The following is a 17,639-nucleotide window of genomic DNA, read 5'->3' as shown; positions in this document are numbered from 1 at the left end:
ATAGCTGGATGTCATCAGCATAGAGATGATACTGGAAACCATGAGATGAGATCAGGGCGCCCAGGGAAGAGGTGTAGATTGAGAAGAGAAGGGGTCCAAGGACAGATCCCTGGGGAACACCAACAGATAGGATAGGGGTGGAGGAAGATCCATGAGAGTGAACTCTGAAGGTGCGGTGGGAGAGACAGGAGGAGAACCAGGAGAGGACAGAGCCCTGGAACCCAAATGAGGACAGTGTGGCAAGAAGTAAGTCATGATTCACAGTGTTTGCAGGATAAGCGCTGTACAAATGTGGCTAAACAAATAAAATAAATACATTTACTATTCTTTATTTAGAGACTTTCTGAATAAAAAGAAAAAGAAGTAAAATTAATACATAAAACAAAATATAGGTAAAAGAGAAATCGTGCGGGAGACGGACGAAGACAAATAAGAAAGGTTATGTAAAACGATCAGGGTGGAAGAAAAAGTGTGAAAGCGGACGGGGGGAGGAGTGTACGACAGTAGATGGAGAATAACAGAAAAGTAGGGCATTGTATCAAAAACAAGGAATGTTTTCCTACAGATCTATACAGCACTGTCTACACGAAGCAATATTATAATACTAAGTAACAGTAAGAGCTGAAGAAAGGATGGTACAAGTAATCTTCCAAAATATTACATACACAGATAGACTTACCACTAGGCCACGCTTCCGTCCGGTGTACGTGTGCCACGGCACCGCGGTGCCTCTTGGGTCTTGTGGTTCTTTTTTGCCGTGGCTCAGGCTCCAATACGGGTACAAACAACGAGCACGCCCATAACAAAAAAAAAGGCGGCTGAAAATTAATTTCTAAATGTATCTAGTTGGATTTCAGCAGGAATAACAATTTTAAAATGTATCTTTGCAGCCAGAAAACTTCCCATCTGTCTCTTAGCTGAGGTCACAGAAGGCACAGAGCATGCGCACTGCTTGGGTATCCTGATTCTAGTGCACTTGCGCTTACGTACGTCGCGGCCTTGTCTTGCGCCTGAGTGAGTGAGGCTAGCTTGGGTCTAAGAGGTAATACGCGTGGGACACAGCTTGTTGGCAGTGTTCCGTGGAAAAGATGGCCGCACCACGCCTGGAAGTGGAGACTGTGCAGGACACGCACGAGGGAGTGATGGAAGAAGACGATGAAGAGGAGACAGAGCTAGGTGAAGGCCAGGGCCTTAGTCCTACAGAAAGGGGACCTGTATTGCCGGCAAAACCAGGACTGGCTTTGCCTAGCCTTTTTGCCATGGCCACCTCATCCTAATTATTCCCTATCTTGAGCAATTTGTGTAAACTTCTTCCTTAGTATTCAGAGTGTGGGATGTGACTACTACATTGCATGAACATGTTCTGTAAAAGATAGGCTGACATCGATTTCACTTGTCGCTTAGAAGCAAATTGAAAAGGCAGCGTTACAATAACATCTCTTCTGTACTTCTAATTGAAAAAAAATTCTCTACAGAATAGATGCTAAACCTCCAAAATGACTAGGGTGCCAAAATCAATACACATTATCCCAACTTGGATATAATGAGGGAGCTCGCTTAGTATTGGAGATGTATACACTCATTGACACCCACTGAGCTGACTTCTGTGCTCTGTAGCCTTCCAGAACATATAGTTAATTGCGTTTTAGTCAGTAATTTCTAAGAGTGACTATATGTGACAATTATACTAACAAATCCCCATTTTTTTCTGCCTAGGAGCCCTTTGGCAGTAATAACAATTTCTTTGAACTTTTTTTTTCTTTCATCATCAAAGTATCACTCATGGCAAAAGTGGCAGAACTCTTCCTCTTGTGGACCTGTTGACAAAGCTGGGAACTTTGGGGTTTGCTTATTCATAGACCAATGTAATGAGTGTGTTGAAAATCTATGAAAAAGTTTTGGCACACTTTTTACTTTTGTGCTATTTTTTTTATTTATTTCAGATTTACTAAAGTAAAAGGATGCATACTGAACAATAGTTAAAAGTGTGCATTAAAGTGAAAGCAAAGTTTAAGAAGCACATTAAAATGGAACTGTGGGGTTAATTATACATCCATTTTAATCTGAATGGATAGAGGTGAAAGTTAAATACAGCCACTTCTGTTACTTTGGAAACTTTCTTGTCTGACTTTGCCCTTGGACCAAAGACACACCCACCCCCATTTTAAAATTCCCACCAACCCAATGTCATTTTAAAATAGTGCTCACCCACCTAGTTCCCACAGTACCCACTTACTAAATCGTAATGAACCTCCACATATCTACCGATACCCATAGAATGGTTAGATGGAAGGGGATGGATTTGTAGTTTGGTTAATGGGATGCAGAGTGGAATAGATGATGGATAGGTGAAGGAGTCCTGGATGTATGTGTCTTGAAACTGGATTCTTTAGGAGTGGAGAAAGTGACTGGGAGATGAAGGCCAAGGATCTGTTAGTGTTGCTGCTAAGAATTCAATAGATATATTGCTCTTTTATAAGATACCATTAAATCAAATCACAAAATAATCATTTAATAAACATTGTTTGCCTCAGCAGTGCAACTCATTGAACTTGACTGTTATATCAGTGAGATTTCCAGCACCCACCTACCTCCTCATCGGCCAAACAATATAGCAAATCTCTCAAAATATAACTTAGTAAACTTTCAATTAAAGCGTTTTGTAAATAATTTTTAAAAATGTATCTTTTATGAAATCCTGTAGGAAACGTTTTAGAAATAAATAGCCGGTGAGGGGCTGAAATGACCGACAATGGGTCCTAGAAATCTTGTTGGTAACAGTTAAGTTCAATGAGTTGCACCGCTGAAGCAAACGATATGTTTATTCATTGATTATTTTGTGACTTGATTTGGTGGTTTCTTATAAGAGTTACTGCTAGAGCGCTACTAGGGTTACGCAGCGCTGTACAGTTTAACAAAGAAGGACAGTCCCTGCTCAAAGGAGCTTACAATCTAAAGGATGAAATGTCAAGTTGGGGCAGTCTAGATTTCCTGAATAGAGGTATAGTGGTTAGGTGCCGAAGGCGACATTGAAGAGGTGGGCTTTGAGCAAGGATTTGAAGATGGGCAGGGATGGGGGCCTGGCGTATGGGCTCAGGGAGTTTATTCCAAGCATGGGGTGAGGCGAGGCAGAAAGGGCGGAGCCTGGAGTTGGCGGTGGTGGAGAAGGGTACTGAAAGGAGTGATTTGTCTTGAGAGCGGAGGTTAGGGTAGGAACGTAAGGGGACATGAGGGTAGAGAGGTAAGGAGGGGCTGCAGATTGCATTTGTAAGTTAGTAGGAGAAGCTTGAACTGTATGCGGTACCTGATCGGAAGCCAGTGAAGTGACTTGAGGAGAGGGGTGATATGAATTTATTGGTCCAGGCAGAAGATAAGACGTGCAGCAGAGTTCTGAACGGATTGAAGGGGGGATAGATGGCTAAGTGGGAGGCCAGTGAGGAGTAGGTTGCAGTAGTCAAGGCGAGAGGTAATGAGAGAGTGGATGAGAGTTCGGGTGGTGTGCTCAGAGAGGAAAGGGCGAATTTTGCTGATGTTATAGAGGAAGAAGCGACAGGTCTTGGCTATCTGCTGGATATGCGCAGAGGAGAGGGAGGAGTCAAAGATGACTCCGAGGTTGCGGGCATATGAGACGGGGAGGATGAGGGTGTTATCAACTGAGATAGAGAGTGGAGGGAGAGGAGAAGTGGGTTTTGGAGGGAAGACAATAAGCTCGGTTTTGGCCATGTTCAGTTTCAGGTGGTGTTGGCATCCAGGCAGCAATGTCGGATAAGAAGGCCAATACTTTGTCCTGGGTTTCCTCAGTGATGTCTGGTGTGGACAGATAAAGCTGGGTGTCGTCAGCCTAAAGATGATATTGGAAACCATGAGATGAGATCAGCGAGCCCAGGGAAGAGGTGTAGATTGAAAAAAGAAGGGGTCCAAGGACAGATCCCTGAGAAACTCCAACAGAGAGCGGGATGGGGGTGGAGGAAGAACCATGAGAATGTACTCTGAAGGTACGGTGGGAGAGATAAGAGGAGAACCAGGAGAGGACAGAGCCCTGGAACCCAAATGAGGACAGTGTGGCAAGAAGTAAATTGTGATTGACAGTGTCAAAAGCGGCGGATAGGTCGAGGAGGATGAGGATGGAGTCATGGCCTTTGGATTTGGCAAGGAAGAGGTCATTGCAGACTTTAGATAGCACCGTTTCTGTCGAGCGTAAGGGGCGAAAGCTGGATTGAAGCGGATCGAGGATGGCATGAGAGGAGAAAAAATCAAGGCAGCGGCTGTGAAAGGCAGGCGCGTTCAAGTAACTTGGAGAGGAAGGGTAGGAGGGAAATGGGGCGGTAGTTGGAGGGACAGGTAGGGTCAAGTGATGGTTTTTGAGGAGTGGTGTGACTACAGCATGCTTCAGTTCATGTTATTACCCAGATTGATTTAAGCACGCTTATTATTGTGTTATATAGATATATTAGTGGCATACTGGGCCCCATAGAACTACCTGTTTTAATTACCTTGATGCCAGTGATAGCTCACAACCTTATGGGAACACAGCGGTGTAATACCAGTGGGATGGCTTAAAGCTGAATCATGCCCCATTTGTCAACTTTAAGTTATATACAAGCAGTGACTGTTACCTCACATGCTGTAGGGCACTCAACCTATTTTATAATTTATTCCCACGTGGTCTGGTTCTAACTTTGGAGTACAGGAGATTACCCCCAGTCTTCTAGACTGTCCATGTCGTTATTGTTTATCTTATCAGGGTAATGGCTTCAGGAAAGTTAGGCTCAGATCACAGGTTGGGAGTTGGTATCGTGTTTCAAAGACCCTTATCTTCTGCTGAAAAAAAGAACACAACACCTGTCTTCCCTTATGGGCTTTGCACATAGGTGCTCGGCTATAAAATTAGCCCCAACATATATAACATAATATTTGAGGACAGTTCCCATATCTTCCATTATGATTTATGCATTCTCATCAGGAGGGACTTTTTAATTGTCTCTTCTGTTTCACAAGACAGGCTTCTACACAAAATCAAAAATAGTCAGTCCCAAAGTATAAAAAATATATATCAGATACCTAGAGAATTTTGCAGTCCTGTAACTTTATTTAAAAAGGGAACAAAGGAAAATTCGGTATAGGCTCTAACCACAACTGAGCTTAATTTCAGTGACTTTAGCTGAGAACCGGCTCACTTGAATGCTCTGTACATTAATACTCCCAATTTTTGTATCCCTTCATGTATTTGGAGTGGAGGAGTGGCCTAGTGGTTAGCGTGGACTTTGGTCCTGGGGAACTGGGTTCGATTCCCACTGCAGGCACTATGGGCAAGTCACTTAACCCTCCATTGCCCCAGGTACAAATAACTACCTGTATATAATATGTAAGCCGCATTGAACCTGCTATGAGTGGGAAAGCGCGGGGTACAAATGTAACAAATTTATTTTTTAAATATACATATCAATTGCTTATCTTGTATATTATAATTAATTATGTTGAACCAGGATTATGAGAAATTCAGTAGAAATCCGGTATAACTCCCAATCCGTAGACTGAAAACAATGATTCAGTGAAATAGCAACGCAACATGAGCTGAGATAAGTTTGCTCCTTTCTGCTCCTCAATTTTTTGGTACTTTAAGTGTATGGACATTATTTATATTTTTTGATCATTGTTTTTCAGTCTATGGATTGGAGGGTTTTGTTTATACGGATTCTTATTGAATTCTCATAATCCTGGTTCAATATAATTAATTATAATATGCAAGATAAGCATTTGAGATATATATATATATATATATATATATATATGAAATAAATTAAGGGATACAAAATTGGGAGTATTAATGATGTATAGAGCTTTCAAGTGAGCCATTTCTTGGCTAAACTTGCTGAAATTAAGCTTGGCTTTGGTTACAGACTATTCTGAATTTCTCCTTTGTTCCCTTGTTACAGGATTGTGCAATTCTCTAGGTATCTGATATGTATTTTTTTATACTTTGGGATTGACTATTTTTGATTGGAGTTTTGGTTGTTGGTAGTTAATTTATACACAAAACCAAGCATTTTCTGTAGCAGCTCCTAGTCTTTGAGATCAATGGCTGGAGTTAGATCTGGCAATCTTTTGCAAACGCCTAACATCTATGTTTTTCTATAGAACCTGTAATGCAGGATGATGATTCAGTGCTGTTCAGATTGTACATGTAGCCTGGGAGCCATCTTGCATTTGAATGATTATCCATTTGTACCTTCACTTTTATTTGGAATATATATTTTGTGTTTTATTTTTGTGGATTGTGATTTTTGTATGCTGTCTTAATATTACTTTCTGTATGTCTTCAGAGTAGTTGTAAAAGTGATTTATTAGTAGGTACTTGAAATTTTAGTGCACAAAGAATAGATAAACAGGAAATAATTAGCTGTGCTAAGCTTAGTGTAGCTCTATTTAGATACTTAAGTGATACTGATAGCATGGGTGTTCCATTCAGCATTTTCTGGTTCATGTGGGAGTGTAGTGTTCATTCTATAATACACCAGTGAGATTTATGATTATTTTTTGTTTAGATTGTTTAGCTGCTGAAGTCTATACAGAAAATGTGGAAGTACAGAATGACAATACTGAAGGTAAGATTGCTATGGTTCTCATGGAATAATGTCATAAAAAATTGATACTACCATATGGGATTTAACTGATGGTCTGGAAAATCTGTCTGAGAATAGAGACCCCTGGATTCGGGTTGAAAATGATTATGATTAATGTAATAATTAAATCAGGGGAGACAAAAAGCTTAAAGCTAGATGATTCTGCTTACAACAACTGCTGAATAATAATTTACTGGACATTGAGCTAATGTTGAAATAACTTGAAATAGATGCTAGACATAATACATATTTCTAAGCTAGCAGAATGATAATTAGGCCATGTCCATGATCCCATTGCTTTTGGGAAATCATAGCTTTGTCAGCATTAAGTGACTTCACGTGAATTAGAAAGATAAAATATAGGTCAGCTTGTTACTAATATGCTGGATGGACAACTGCTGACATATTCTGATATTACAACAAAGGTAATGATTAGTGAGTAATGTTTTCCATATGATGCTGATAACATGTAATTCCTGAATCTAATGATGATGTGGCTTTGCTTACCAATAAAAAGAAGACGGCTGAAGTGTATCTTTGAGCTAGCCCTGTAGAATCTCTGCAGTTTAAGAGACTCAGGAGCTTGCTCTGCATTGGCCTTTGGTTATATATATATATGCTTTATTTCAACTTCACTTGACCTCTTCAGGGGAATTTAGAATAAAGAACTGATAGGTTCCGTGTTGGGGGAGGGCATATAAAGATCAACCTAACCCTTCACGCTGAAAGGCTTGCTGATTGATTTAAAAAAGGAGGATTTAGGGGTATGAGGGTGAAATGTTAACCGTTGAGAAGAATATGAGGCAGAGGATTCCTGTAGGTAGATCATGGATGGAATTTAATAGTCTCTCATGGAGTGCATTTTCTGATTTATTTCAAAAATATTCTTCATCCTTCTGCATACTGAATACTTGTTCTCCTTACATTATGAAAGAAGCTCCAATGTCCTTCTTTCATTTAAATGTCTTTTCATGGATAAAAAATCAGCTATCTGATGGATTTTTTCCAAACAATATAGCTGAAATTGTAATTATTATTCCAAAAGATTTGAAGCTACCCAAGCTCGAAGTTGCCAACTATAGACCAGTGGCTTCTGTTCATTTGTTGTAAAGCTTATGAAGGGACTAGTAACACTACAGTTGAATCACTATCCACAGATGTATGATATTCTTTCTTCAGCTCAGTCTGGGTTCCATTCATCCTTTAGTACAGAGACAGTACTAGCTTCATTGCTAAATCATGCAAAGTCACTATTGAGCAAAGGAAAATGTGCTCTACTTTTTCAATTTGATCTATCCTCAGCCCTTGATCTGGTGGATCATACTCTACTGCTGCAGAATCTGGAGGAGTTGGGAATTGCGGAGATAGTTCTGGGGTGGTTTAAAGATTTTTTGGGCTGTAGATCATATAGAGTCAAGCTACATTCAGATTTGTCATTTAACTGGAGTAATTCCTGTGGAGTTTCTCAGGGCTCTCTGTTGTCCCCAGTACTGTATATCTTTCTGCGATCCTTAAGTACAAGAAAACACTAAATAAATCACACAATATACCATATAAGCTAAATACTTTTTTTATATTAGACTAATATAAAAACTTTAAAGTTACATTATTTAGAATTAGACTAATATAAAAACTTTAAAGTTGCATTCTTTAGAATTATGTGTTGATGCTACATTGCCAGAGACTTAATTCAATCAATTTGGTTACATTACGTCTGGTGACTCATAGCTCTGGAGGAGGGGCAGTTTGTATAATCTGTTTTGGTGAAAGAGAAAAAAAACTGAACTTAAGTTTATCCTGTGAGCTACGCTGGGCATTTTCAGACTTGGTTTGATTGGTAACTGAGGTTACCTGTGTCCTGCTCTTAATATCTTCCTGATAAACTATTGACTCCTTTATTTCACCTCATTTTTATTCTATCCTATTAACACACACACACACAAAAAAACCCTGTCCTTTCACTTGCAGAGGGTCTGACCTCTATAAGTTCCTTATCTGTCTCCATCCTATTGCCTATATTGCACTGTGATTTTATATTTTTATGCTGGTATTGTCTTAAAGGGATTTTATAGAACTGTGTTTTGAACATCTGTGCTAGTGATTTCATCTTTTTATGCGGGAATTGTCTTAAAGGTGTTTTCATTGGAACTGTGTTTCAACCTGTGCCAAGTATTTTAAACCTGTGACTTATCCAATGAATCTGGTTACATAGAATCTGGTGACTCTGGTGTCTGTTTTAAAGTTGCATTCTTTAGAATTGTGTGTTGAATCTACATTGCCAGAGACTTAATTCAATCAATTTGGTTACATAGCATCTAGTGACTCATAGCTCTGGAGGAGGGGCAGTTTGTATAGATCTGTTGTGATAAAAGAAAAAAAAAAAAACCAGAACTTAAGTTTACCTTGTGAACTACGCTGGGCATTTTCAGACTTGGTTTGATTGGTAACTGAGGTTACCTGTGTCCTAGTCCCACCCACCCCTAGGTAAACTCCCTTTATATCTAGGGCAATCAAGGGACAAGTATCTTCATTACACTTAGTTGGTCAGTCCTAATTCTTGTTACTCCCTGTCATACTTCACCTTTTCTCACTTGTGAATCATACCTTTGTTCAGTGCAGAACATGTTCTGCATTAATCCTAAGGCAAACTATCTGGAACCTTAGAGCTTGTCCTATCTGTCTCCAAATGTCAGCCTTGAAAGAAGAGATCAACAAACTCAAGAAGGAATTAGCTACAATTAAAGAAGCATCCAGGATTACTCATTTTCCAGCTAATTTACCACCACCACTGCCTCAAAGAATGAAACATCAAAAGAATAGCTGGGTAACAGTAGGCGCTGGTAGACTAATCTGTGACACAGAAACACTCGCCCTCCCAAGCCTTGCCCCTGTCAAATTCTTTTGCAGCGTTGCATCATTACGATGGTGAAAAAAGAAGTACTGTGGAGGAACCAGAAGCAATGAAAGTAGCACAACTCAAGAAACATCCCCCAAATAATGACAGAATGGTGAAAAGCAGAAAATTCTTACTGCTTGGAGACTCCATTATCAGAGGCATTAACTTAGGAACACAGTTCGGGTGTTCCAACCTAGTGAAAAGTCTTCTAGGCTCTTCAGCTTCAAGATGTACAGACCAAATACTGAAAGTGATCCGAGAAGAGAGCGAGGCTTCAAATGCTGATGTAATTCACCTGGGGACAAATGACCTGGCCAACAATAGCAAGTTTACCGCACAGAGAGCGTTCCAGAAGCTTGGGGAGGGACTGAAATCTTTGGTTCGGACTGTGGCTTTTTTCTGAAGTAATTCCTACGTTAGGGAGGGGAGAGGAAAGACTACGCAAAACAGAGGAATTCAATAAGTGGTTTGAGTCTTGGTGTAAAGAAGAAAGCTTTAGATACATAGGAGCATGGGGTAATACGTGGAAAAAATAACAGGCTGTACTGTAATGATGGGCTACATCTTTCTGTGATGGGAAAAAGGATCTTTGGGGAGAAATTCAGACAATATGCTTCTAGACGTTTAAACTACAGGGTGGGGGTGACAAAAGGAAACAAGGGATTTTGGAATGTCACCCCCAGAATAAACATGATGACAGAGGGAAAGGTCATGTAAATATAGTAAACCACCTAAACTCACTAATCACATGGAAAGCTATGTGCACAAATGCTCGTAGTCTAAGTAAAAAGGTTCAAGACTTGCAAGCCTTGATGTTTGAAGAAAACGTTACTATTGTTGCTATTACAGAGACGTGGTTGAACGATTCCCATGAATGGGATGTGACCGTACCGGGCTATAATCTTTTTAGGAAGGATAGAGAGGGCCGAACAAGTGGAGGAGTGGCTCTATGTCAGAGACTATATCAGAGCGGCTGAAATGTAGGAAACATGGGGAAAGGAAGAAGCTTTATGGATCATCCTGGAAAGAGAAGATGGAACCTGTATCCACATGGGGGTTATCTATAGACCTCCGGCGCAAATGGAGAAGTTAGACAAGGATCTAATAGAAGATATTCAAAAGATTGGTATGAAAGGGGAGGTGCTACTGTTGGGAGATTTCAGTTTGTCTGACGTGGATTGGAACGTCCCATCTGCGGAATCGGAAAGAAGTAGGGAGACTGTGGATGCCTGTCAAAGTGCCTTGTTCAGACAAATGGTGACGGAACCCAAGAGGGAAAGGTTGACGCTGGATCTAGTGCTCACTAATGGGGTTAGTGTTTCTGATATCCGGGTGGGTGCCCACCTATGTAATAGTGATCATCACACCGTATGGATTTCAGATGTACTGATTTTGATGAAATGGGGGAATATCTGAAGAAGGAGCTGTTGGCGTGGGAAGGTGCAGAAGATGTGGAAAAACAGTGGTCCAAGCTAAAGGCTGCTCTAAATATGGCGACTGATCTTTTTGTGAGGAAAGTAAACAAAAACAAGAGAAGCAGGAAGCCTATATTGTTCTCCAAACAAGTAGCTGAAAAAATAAATTAAAAAAGGCTTTGTTCAAGAAATACAAAAGAACGCATTGAGAGGATCACAGAAAAGACTATCGGATTAAACTCAAAGAAGCGAAGAGGAAAATACGGCTAGCGAAAGCGCGAGCGGAAGAAAAAATGGCTAAATATGTAAAGAGAGATGGCGAGACCTTTTTCAGATATATTGGAGAAAGGAGAAGAGATAAGAATGGAATTGTGAGACTGAAAGATAATGAGAGTGGTTATGTGGAGAGTGATGAAGATAAAGCAAACGTGCTAAACAATTATTCCATATCATCATGCTGATCAATCCATAGACTGGTGGGGTTGTGTCCATCTACCAGCAGGTGGAGATAGAGAGCAATCCTTTTGCCTCCCTATATGTGGTCATGTGCTGCCGGAAACTCCTCAGTATGTTCTCTATCTCAGCAGGTGGTGGTCACACACAGCAGCAGCTCTGGCTAGGTCTCCAAGCCTAATTTTTAGGTTTTGTTGAGTACCTGGGGTTGAGGGCTCTTCTTGAGCAAGTGCAAACCTTGTGGTGCCAGGTCCCTCCTTTTCTCCCCCCTCCCGCTGGCTCCGTTAAAAAAAAAAAAAAAATTGGACGTTTTTAAGGGCGTTTATTTCAACGTCTATTGCAGCTGCTCACTGGGACACCAGTTTGTTACAGCTCGGAGCGAGAAGCAGGTAATTTTACCTTTTTATAGCGGGCAGGGGGTTCCCCGTTCGGTCTCCACATGGCTTATGGCGTCGGAGGGCGAGGGCGCGAGGATTCGCTCCCCGGACCGCGTGGGTGCCTCTAGCGGGGATGCGGGGATTTCAAAACCTGAATCGCCTTTGTTAAGCATCAGTTTGGAGGCCGGTCAGTGTCCCGGTTCTTCCTCCGGTGCGGCGGTTTTTCCCGCCATAAGCGCCCATCCCCCGCTGCTCGCCCACTCCATGTTGGTCGGGCAATCTGCTCGGACGGCTTCTTCTTGGGCCGCCCTCGAGCTGGGAGACGTTAATACTATGGTCGCCCTTGATTCGGGCGACGGTAAGAAAGCGGCCAAAGTTAAGCGCCGTTCTTCCCGCGCGGCTCCTTCTCGGAGTTTCGCGCCGGACGCCATTTTGGATGCGCAGCACGTTTCTCCCCCGCTCTTGCGAGCGCTGGTTGAGGGTGCGGCTAGGGCCGTGGCCCAAGCTGCAGAAGTGCACTGTTCGGGGGGGGGGGATTCTCCCCTGAGTTCATTTTGCTGCTGCATCAGGCTTTTCTTATGCAAAACGCTGCCCCTGCCCCCCTGTCTAATAAAGGGGTTGAGGCCTCCGGAAGCAAACGCCCTCGGGTGGATTTCCAGGCCCTAGAGGACTCTGTCTCCTCTGATGTAGATGAGGGCAGCGTATCTGAGTTCTCCCAATGGTCCTTTGGGGATTCTTTGGAGGAGACGGATTCCCGCTCGGATGGAGCAGATGACCCCTCTGCAGCGCGGATCTTTCGCTCAGAGGATTTGCCCAACCTGTTAGTGCAGGCCATGAGCATTTTGAAGATTTCCTCTCCGGAGGACGTCTCTCCCTCAGCCTCTGTTGGCTCCGGCATTATGCTGGGGACGAAGCGCCCGCCTAGAACCTTCCACGTGCATGAGGCCATGCGCACCTTGATTTCGGCTCAATGGGATGTCCCAGAAGCGAGCCTCAAAGTGGCTAGGGCTATGTCCCGCCTCTATCCTCTGCCTGAAAGTGAACGGGAGGCCTTTCTTTGGCCTACCGTGGATTCTTTAATCACTGCGGTGACTAAGAAAACGGCGTTGCCTGTGGAAGGTGGCACGGCCCTAAAGGACGCCCAAGACAGAAGATTGGAGGCGGCCTTAAGGTCGTCCTTTGAGGCGGCTGCTTTAAGTTTGCAGGCCTCAGTTTGCGGCTCCTATGTGGCCAGGGCGTGCCTGACGATTGTGCAGCGGGCTTCCCCCTCGGATCCTTCCTTGAGGGCTGATTGGCCAGCCCTGGAATCGAGCTTGGCTTATTTGGCAGACTTGCTGTATGATGTCTTGAGAGCCTCAGCTAAAGGTATGGCTCAGACAGTCTCTGCGCGGCGGTGGCTTTGGCTGAAGCATTGGTCTGCGGACCACGCCTCTAAGTCTCGCCTGGCTAAGTTGCCTTTTAAAGGCAAGCTGCTTTTTGGGGTCGAGCTGGACAAAATTGTGACCAATCTCGGCACGTCTAAGGGCAAGAGGTTACCAGAGGTCAGGGCTCGGGCCAGTGCTCGCCCCGGTAACTCCAAAGGACGGTTTCAGGAAGCCCGTCGGTATTGCCCGGGCAAGTCGGGCTCCTCTGCCCCCTCTTCCTTCAAGAGGAACTTCTCCCCCAAGCAGCATTCCTTTCGCAGAGACCGCCGTCCCGGAGGTGCTTCCTCCGGTCCTCCCCCAGGGTCTCGTACCCAATGACGGGGCCCTGGTCCATGGCCCAGTGCAGATTGGAGGACGCCTGTCCTCGTTTCTGGGCGAGTGGACCAGGGTTAATTTGGACCAGGGTTAATTCAGACGCTTGGGTGCTGGAAGTCATCAGAGACGGCTACAAGCTAGAGTTCTGCCGAACCTTAAGAGACGGGTTTGTACACTCTCCCTGCAAGTCTCCGGTCAAAGCTGTGTCAGTGCAGCAGACTTTGGACAATCTGATCCGCCTGGGTGCGGTCGTTCCGGTGCCAGAAGATCAGCTTGGCAAGGGACGTTACTCCATTTACTTTGTGGTACCAAAGAAAGGAGGTTCTGTACGGCCTATCCTCAACCTCAAAGGGGTCAATCGGGCCTTGAAAGTTCGGCACTTCCGAATGGAGACTCTCCGCTCTGTTATAGCAGCAGTGAAGGCAGGGGAGTTCCTGGCATCCTTGAACATCAAGGAAGCTTACCTGCATATTCCCATCTGGCCTCCTCATCAACGCTTTCTGCGTTTTGCAGTCCTGGGCCGACACTTCCAGTTCAGAGCCCTCCCGTTCGGGTTGGCTACTGCTCCGCGGACCTTCTCCAAAGTAATGGTGGTCATCGCGGCCTTCCTACGAAAGGAAGGAGTACAAGTCCATCCTTATCTGGATGACTGGTTGATCCGAGCCCCCTCTTATGCAGAGTGCGGCAGAGCTGTAGACCGGGTGATTGCTCTTCTGAGCTCCCTGGGGTGGATCATCAACTGGGAGAAAAGCCAGCTGCGCCCGACTCAGTCCCTGGAATATCTGGGAGTTCGTTTCGACACCCAAGTGGGCAGAGTGTTCCTGCCGGACAATCGGATTGTCAAGCTTCAGGCTCAGGTGGACCAGTTCTTAGTAGCCTCTCCTCTTCGGGCTTGGGACTATGTGCAGCTGTTGGGCTCTATGACGGCCACGATGGAAGTAGTGCCTTGGGCCAGGGCTCATATGAGACCACTCCAACTCTCTCTGCTGCAGCGCTGGACTCCAGTGTCGGAGGATTACGCTGTGCGCCTTCCCTTGGACCTAGCGGTGCGCTAGGCGCTGAGCTGGTGGCTGAGGACAAACAAGTTGTCCGCAGGGATGCCTCTTTTGACCCCGGAGTGGGTTATCGTCACGACGGACGCCTCTTTGACGGGCTAGGGAGCCCATTGCTTGGGAAGGACAGCGCAGGGGCTCTGGTCTCCTGCAGAGGCAAAGTGGTCTATCAACCTCCTGGAACTCAGAGCCATTCGGTTGGCGCTTGTGGAGTTTCTTCCGGTACTGGCGTTGAAGCCAGTACGGGTCCTGTCGGACAATGCCACGGCTGTGGCCTATGTCAATCGCCAGGGAGGTACCAAGAGCGCCCCTCTAGCCAAGGAGGCCATGAATCTATGCCAGTGGGCGGAAGCGAACCTGGAACAGCTGTCGGCGGCCCACATTGCTGGAGGCATGAATGTCAAGGCGGACTTTCTCAGTCGCCATACCTTGGATCCCGGAGAGTGGCAGCTATCGGCTCAGGCGTTCTTGGACATCACGAAGCGCTGGGGCCAGCCGAGCCTAGACCTGATGGCGTCATCGGCCAATTGCCAAGTGCCGCGCTTTTTCAGCAGAGGACGGGACCCTCGATCTCTGGGAGTAGATGCTCTCCTCCAAAAGTGGCCGACACAGGAGCTTCTCTATGTGTTCCCGCCCTGGCCCATGTTGGGCAGGGTACTAGACTGGGTGGCAAAGCATCCGGGCCGGGTAATCCTGGTGGGTCCAGACTGGCCCTGACGTCCCTGGTATGCGGACTTGATCAGGCTCTCAGTGGACGGACCTCTGCGACTGCCAGCGGAGCAGGGCCTGTTGCATCAGGGTCCCGTGGTGATGGAGGATCCCTCCCCCTTTGGTCTTACAGCCTGGCTATTGAGCGGCAGCGTCTGAGGAAGAAAGGCTTCTCAGACAAGGTCATCGCCACTATGCTGAGAGCGAAGAAGCACTCTACTTCTACTGCTTATGCCAGGGTTTGGCGTACCTTTGCATCGTGGTGTGAGACAGGCTCCCTTTCTCCCTTCACTGCTCCAATTTCTTCAGTGTTGGCGTTCCTGCAAGAAGGTCTGGAGAAAGGCCTGTCGCTCAGTTCCCTTAAAGTCCAGGTAGCGGCTCTGTCTTGCTTCAGGGGCCGCCTGAAGGGTGCTTCCCTGGCTTCGCAGCCAGATGTGGTGCGCTTTCTCAAGGGAGTTAATCACCTGCGCCCTCCTCTGCACTCAGTGGTACCTGCGTGGAATCTCAATCTAAGAGCCTTGCAGAAGCTGCCTTTTGAACCCTTGTCGAGGGCATCTCTGAAAGACCTGACGTTGAAAGCAGTGTTTTTGGTGGCTATCACTTCAGCCAGAAGAGTTTCCGAGCTCAGGCGCTATCATGTCAAGAGCCCTTTCTGCAGTTCACTGAGGCAGGAGTGTCTATTCGCACAGTGCCTTCCTTCCTGCCCAAGATTGTTTCTCGCTTCCATGTGAATCAGCAGCTCTGTCTCCCATCCTTTCGTAGGGAGGACTACCCAGAGGAGTATTCTGCTCTCAAATATCTGGATGTGAGACGAGTCATCATCAGATACTTGGAAGTGACCAATGATTTCCGGAAGTCGGATCATCTGTTTGTCCTGTTTGCAGGTCCTCGTAAGAGTCTGCAGGCTGCTAAGCCTACAGTGGCAAGATGGGTCAAGGAAGCCATTGCAGCGGCTTATGTGGCCGCGGGGAAGGTGCCGCCTATCCAGCTGAAGGCTCACTTCACTAGAGCTCAGGCGGCCTCGATGGCAGAGGCCGGGTCCTTCTCCTTGGAAGAGATTTACAAGGCGGCAACTTGGGCATCGGCTCATACCTTCTCCAGGCATTACCGCTTGACTGTGGCTGCTCGGGCGGAGGCCCGGTTTGGAGCTTCAGTGTTGCGGTCAGGGATTTCTATGTCCCGCCCTGGGTGAGTACTGCTTCGGTACATCCCACCAGTCTATGGATTGATCAGCATGATGATATGGAAGGTAAAATTATGTATCATACCTGATAATTTTCTTTCCATTAATCATAGGTGATCAGTCCATAGCCCCTCCCAGATATCTGTACTGTTTTTATTCTGGTTGCATTTCAGGTTCAAGTTTAGTCTTCAGTTCCTGTTTAGGAGGACTTCGTGTTCAAGTTTTTTCAATTGGATTCTTCAGGAGTTGAGACGATTTTGTGTTACAATGAGCTGCTGCATTCCTCTCCCCTCCGTTTTTCAGGGCTGGATTGAGACCTAAATTCTGCCGGCGCTCTCTCCCGCTTCGTGCGGCTGTAGGGCAGCTTTGTACCCCTCCCGCTTCGGCGGTGTTAGGGTCAGTCAGCTCCTCCCGCGGTTGCGGTTGCAGGATAAGCCAGATCCCCCCGCATCGGCGGGGTGGTGTCCCTCCCCCGCTTCGCGGGGATGAGCTGGACAGATTCCCCTCCCCCACTTGTGTGGGGATGAGCTGGGTTAATTCCCCTCCCCCGTTTCGGCAGTGGTGAGCTGGGCAGAGTGTCCCTTTGTGGGTGTAATTCTCTAAGTGCTGAGTCTTGCGGATGGAGCTTTGATATCGACATACTGAGGAGTTTCCGGCAGCACATGACCACATATAGGGAGGCAAAAGGATTGCTCTCTATCTCCACCTGCTGGTATGGACACAACCCACCAGTCTATGGATTGATCAGCTATGATTAATGGAAAGAAAATTATCAGGTATGATACATAATTTTACCTTTCTCTTCGGTGTTCACGGAGGAAAATCCTGGAGAAGGACCGCGGTCGGCTGGCGAGGGATCGTCTAGGAATGGAGTGGATACTGCGCCATTTTCCCACCTATTTGCGGGCTCAATGTGGCTTACAATACATCATGAATAGTGGAATTATATTAGAAAATAGACATTTAGTGTAACAGAAAAATCTTGGGTAACATGATAATGAAAAAGCATGATAGTAGTAAACAAGCAGATATTATAAAACAATTCTGAATATATGTGGAGGAGTGGTGTATGTTCACATTTGTTGATCTTTGTGGTATGCCTTATGTGTTGTATGTTTATAAACAGCTTGAGAATCTGAAGGTGGACAAAGTTATGGGGCCAGATGGGATACATCCCAGGATACTGAGGGAGC

General features: G+C 45.3%; 2 protein-coding genes across 2 annotated transcripts in view; one reads left to right on the top strand and one right to left on the bottom strand.

The window, feature by feature from the left end:
• The window catches only part of SWT1 (SWT1 RNA endoribonuclease homolog), a 391,485-nt gene extending 390,563 nt beyond the window's left edge, over positions 1-922 (bottom strand). Inside the window, exon 1 of the mRNA XM_030205715.1 lies at positions 680-922. The gene's annotated coding sequence lies outside the window, so the exon portion shown is untranslated. The remainder of the gene's footprint in view (positions 1-679) is intronic.
• Positions 923-995: 73 nt separating this feature from the next.
• The window catches only part of TRMT1L (tRNA methyltransferase 1 like), a 283,269-nt gene continuing 266,625 nt past the window's right edge, over positions 996-17,639 (top strand). Inside the window, 2 exon segments of the mRNA XM_030206540.1 lie at positions 996-1,176; positions 6,546-6,605. Of these exon segments, the coding sequence (XP_030062400.1) occupies positions 1,089-1,176; positions 6,546-6,605 (148 nt within the window). The 5' untranslated portion in view covers positions 996-1,088.

Source organism: Microcaecilia unicolor, chromosome 6 (genome assembly GCF_901765095.1).
Source record: "Microcaecilia unicolor chromosome 6, aMicUni1.1, whole genome shotgun sequence".
Classification (NCBI taxonomy): Eukaryota; Metazoa; Chordata; class Amphibia; order Gymnophiona; family Siphonopidae; genus Microcaecilia; species Microcaecilia unicolor.
Note: the sequence above shows the minus strand (reverse complement) of the source record. Positions and strands in the feature narration are given on the sequence as shown.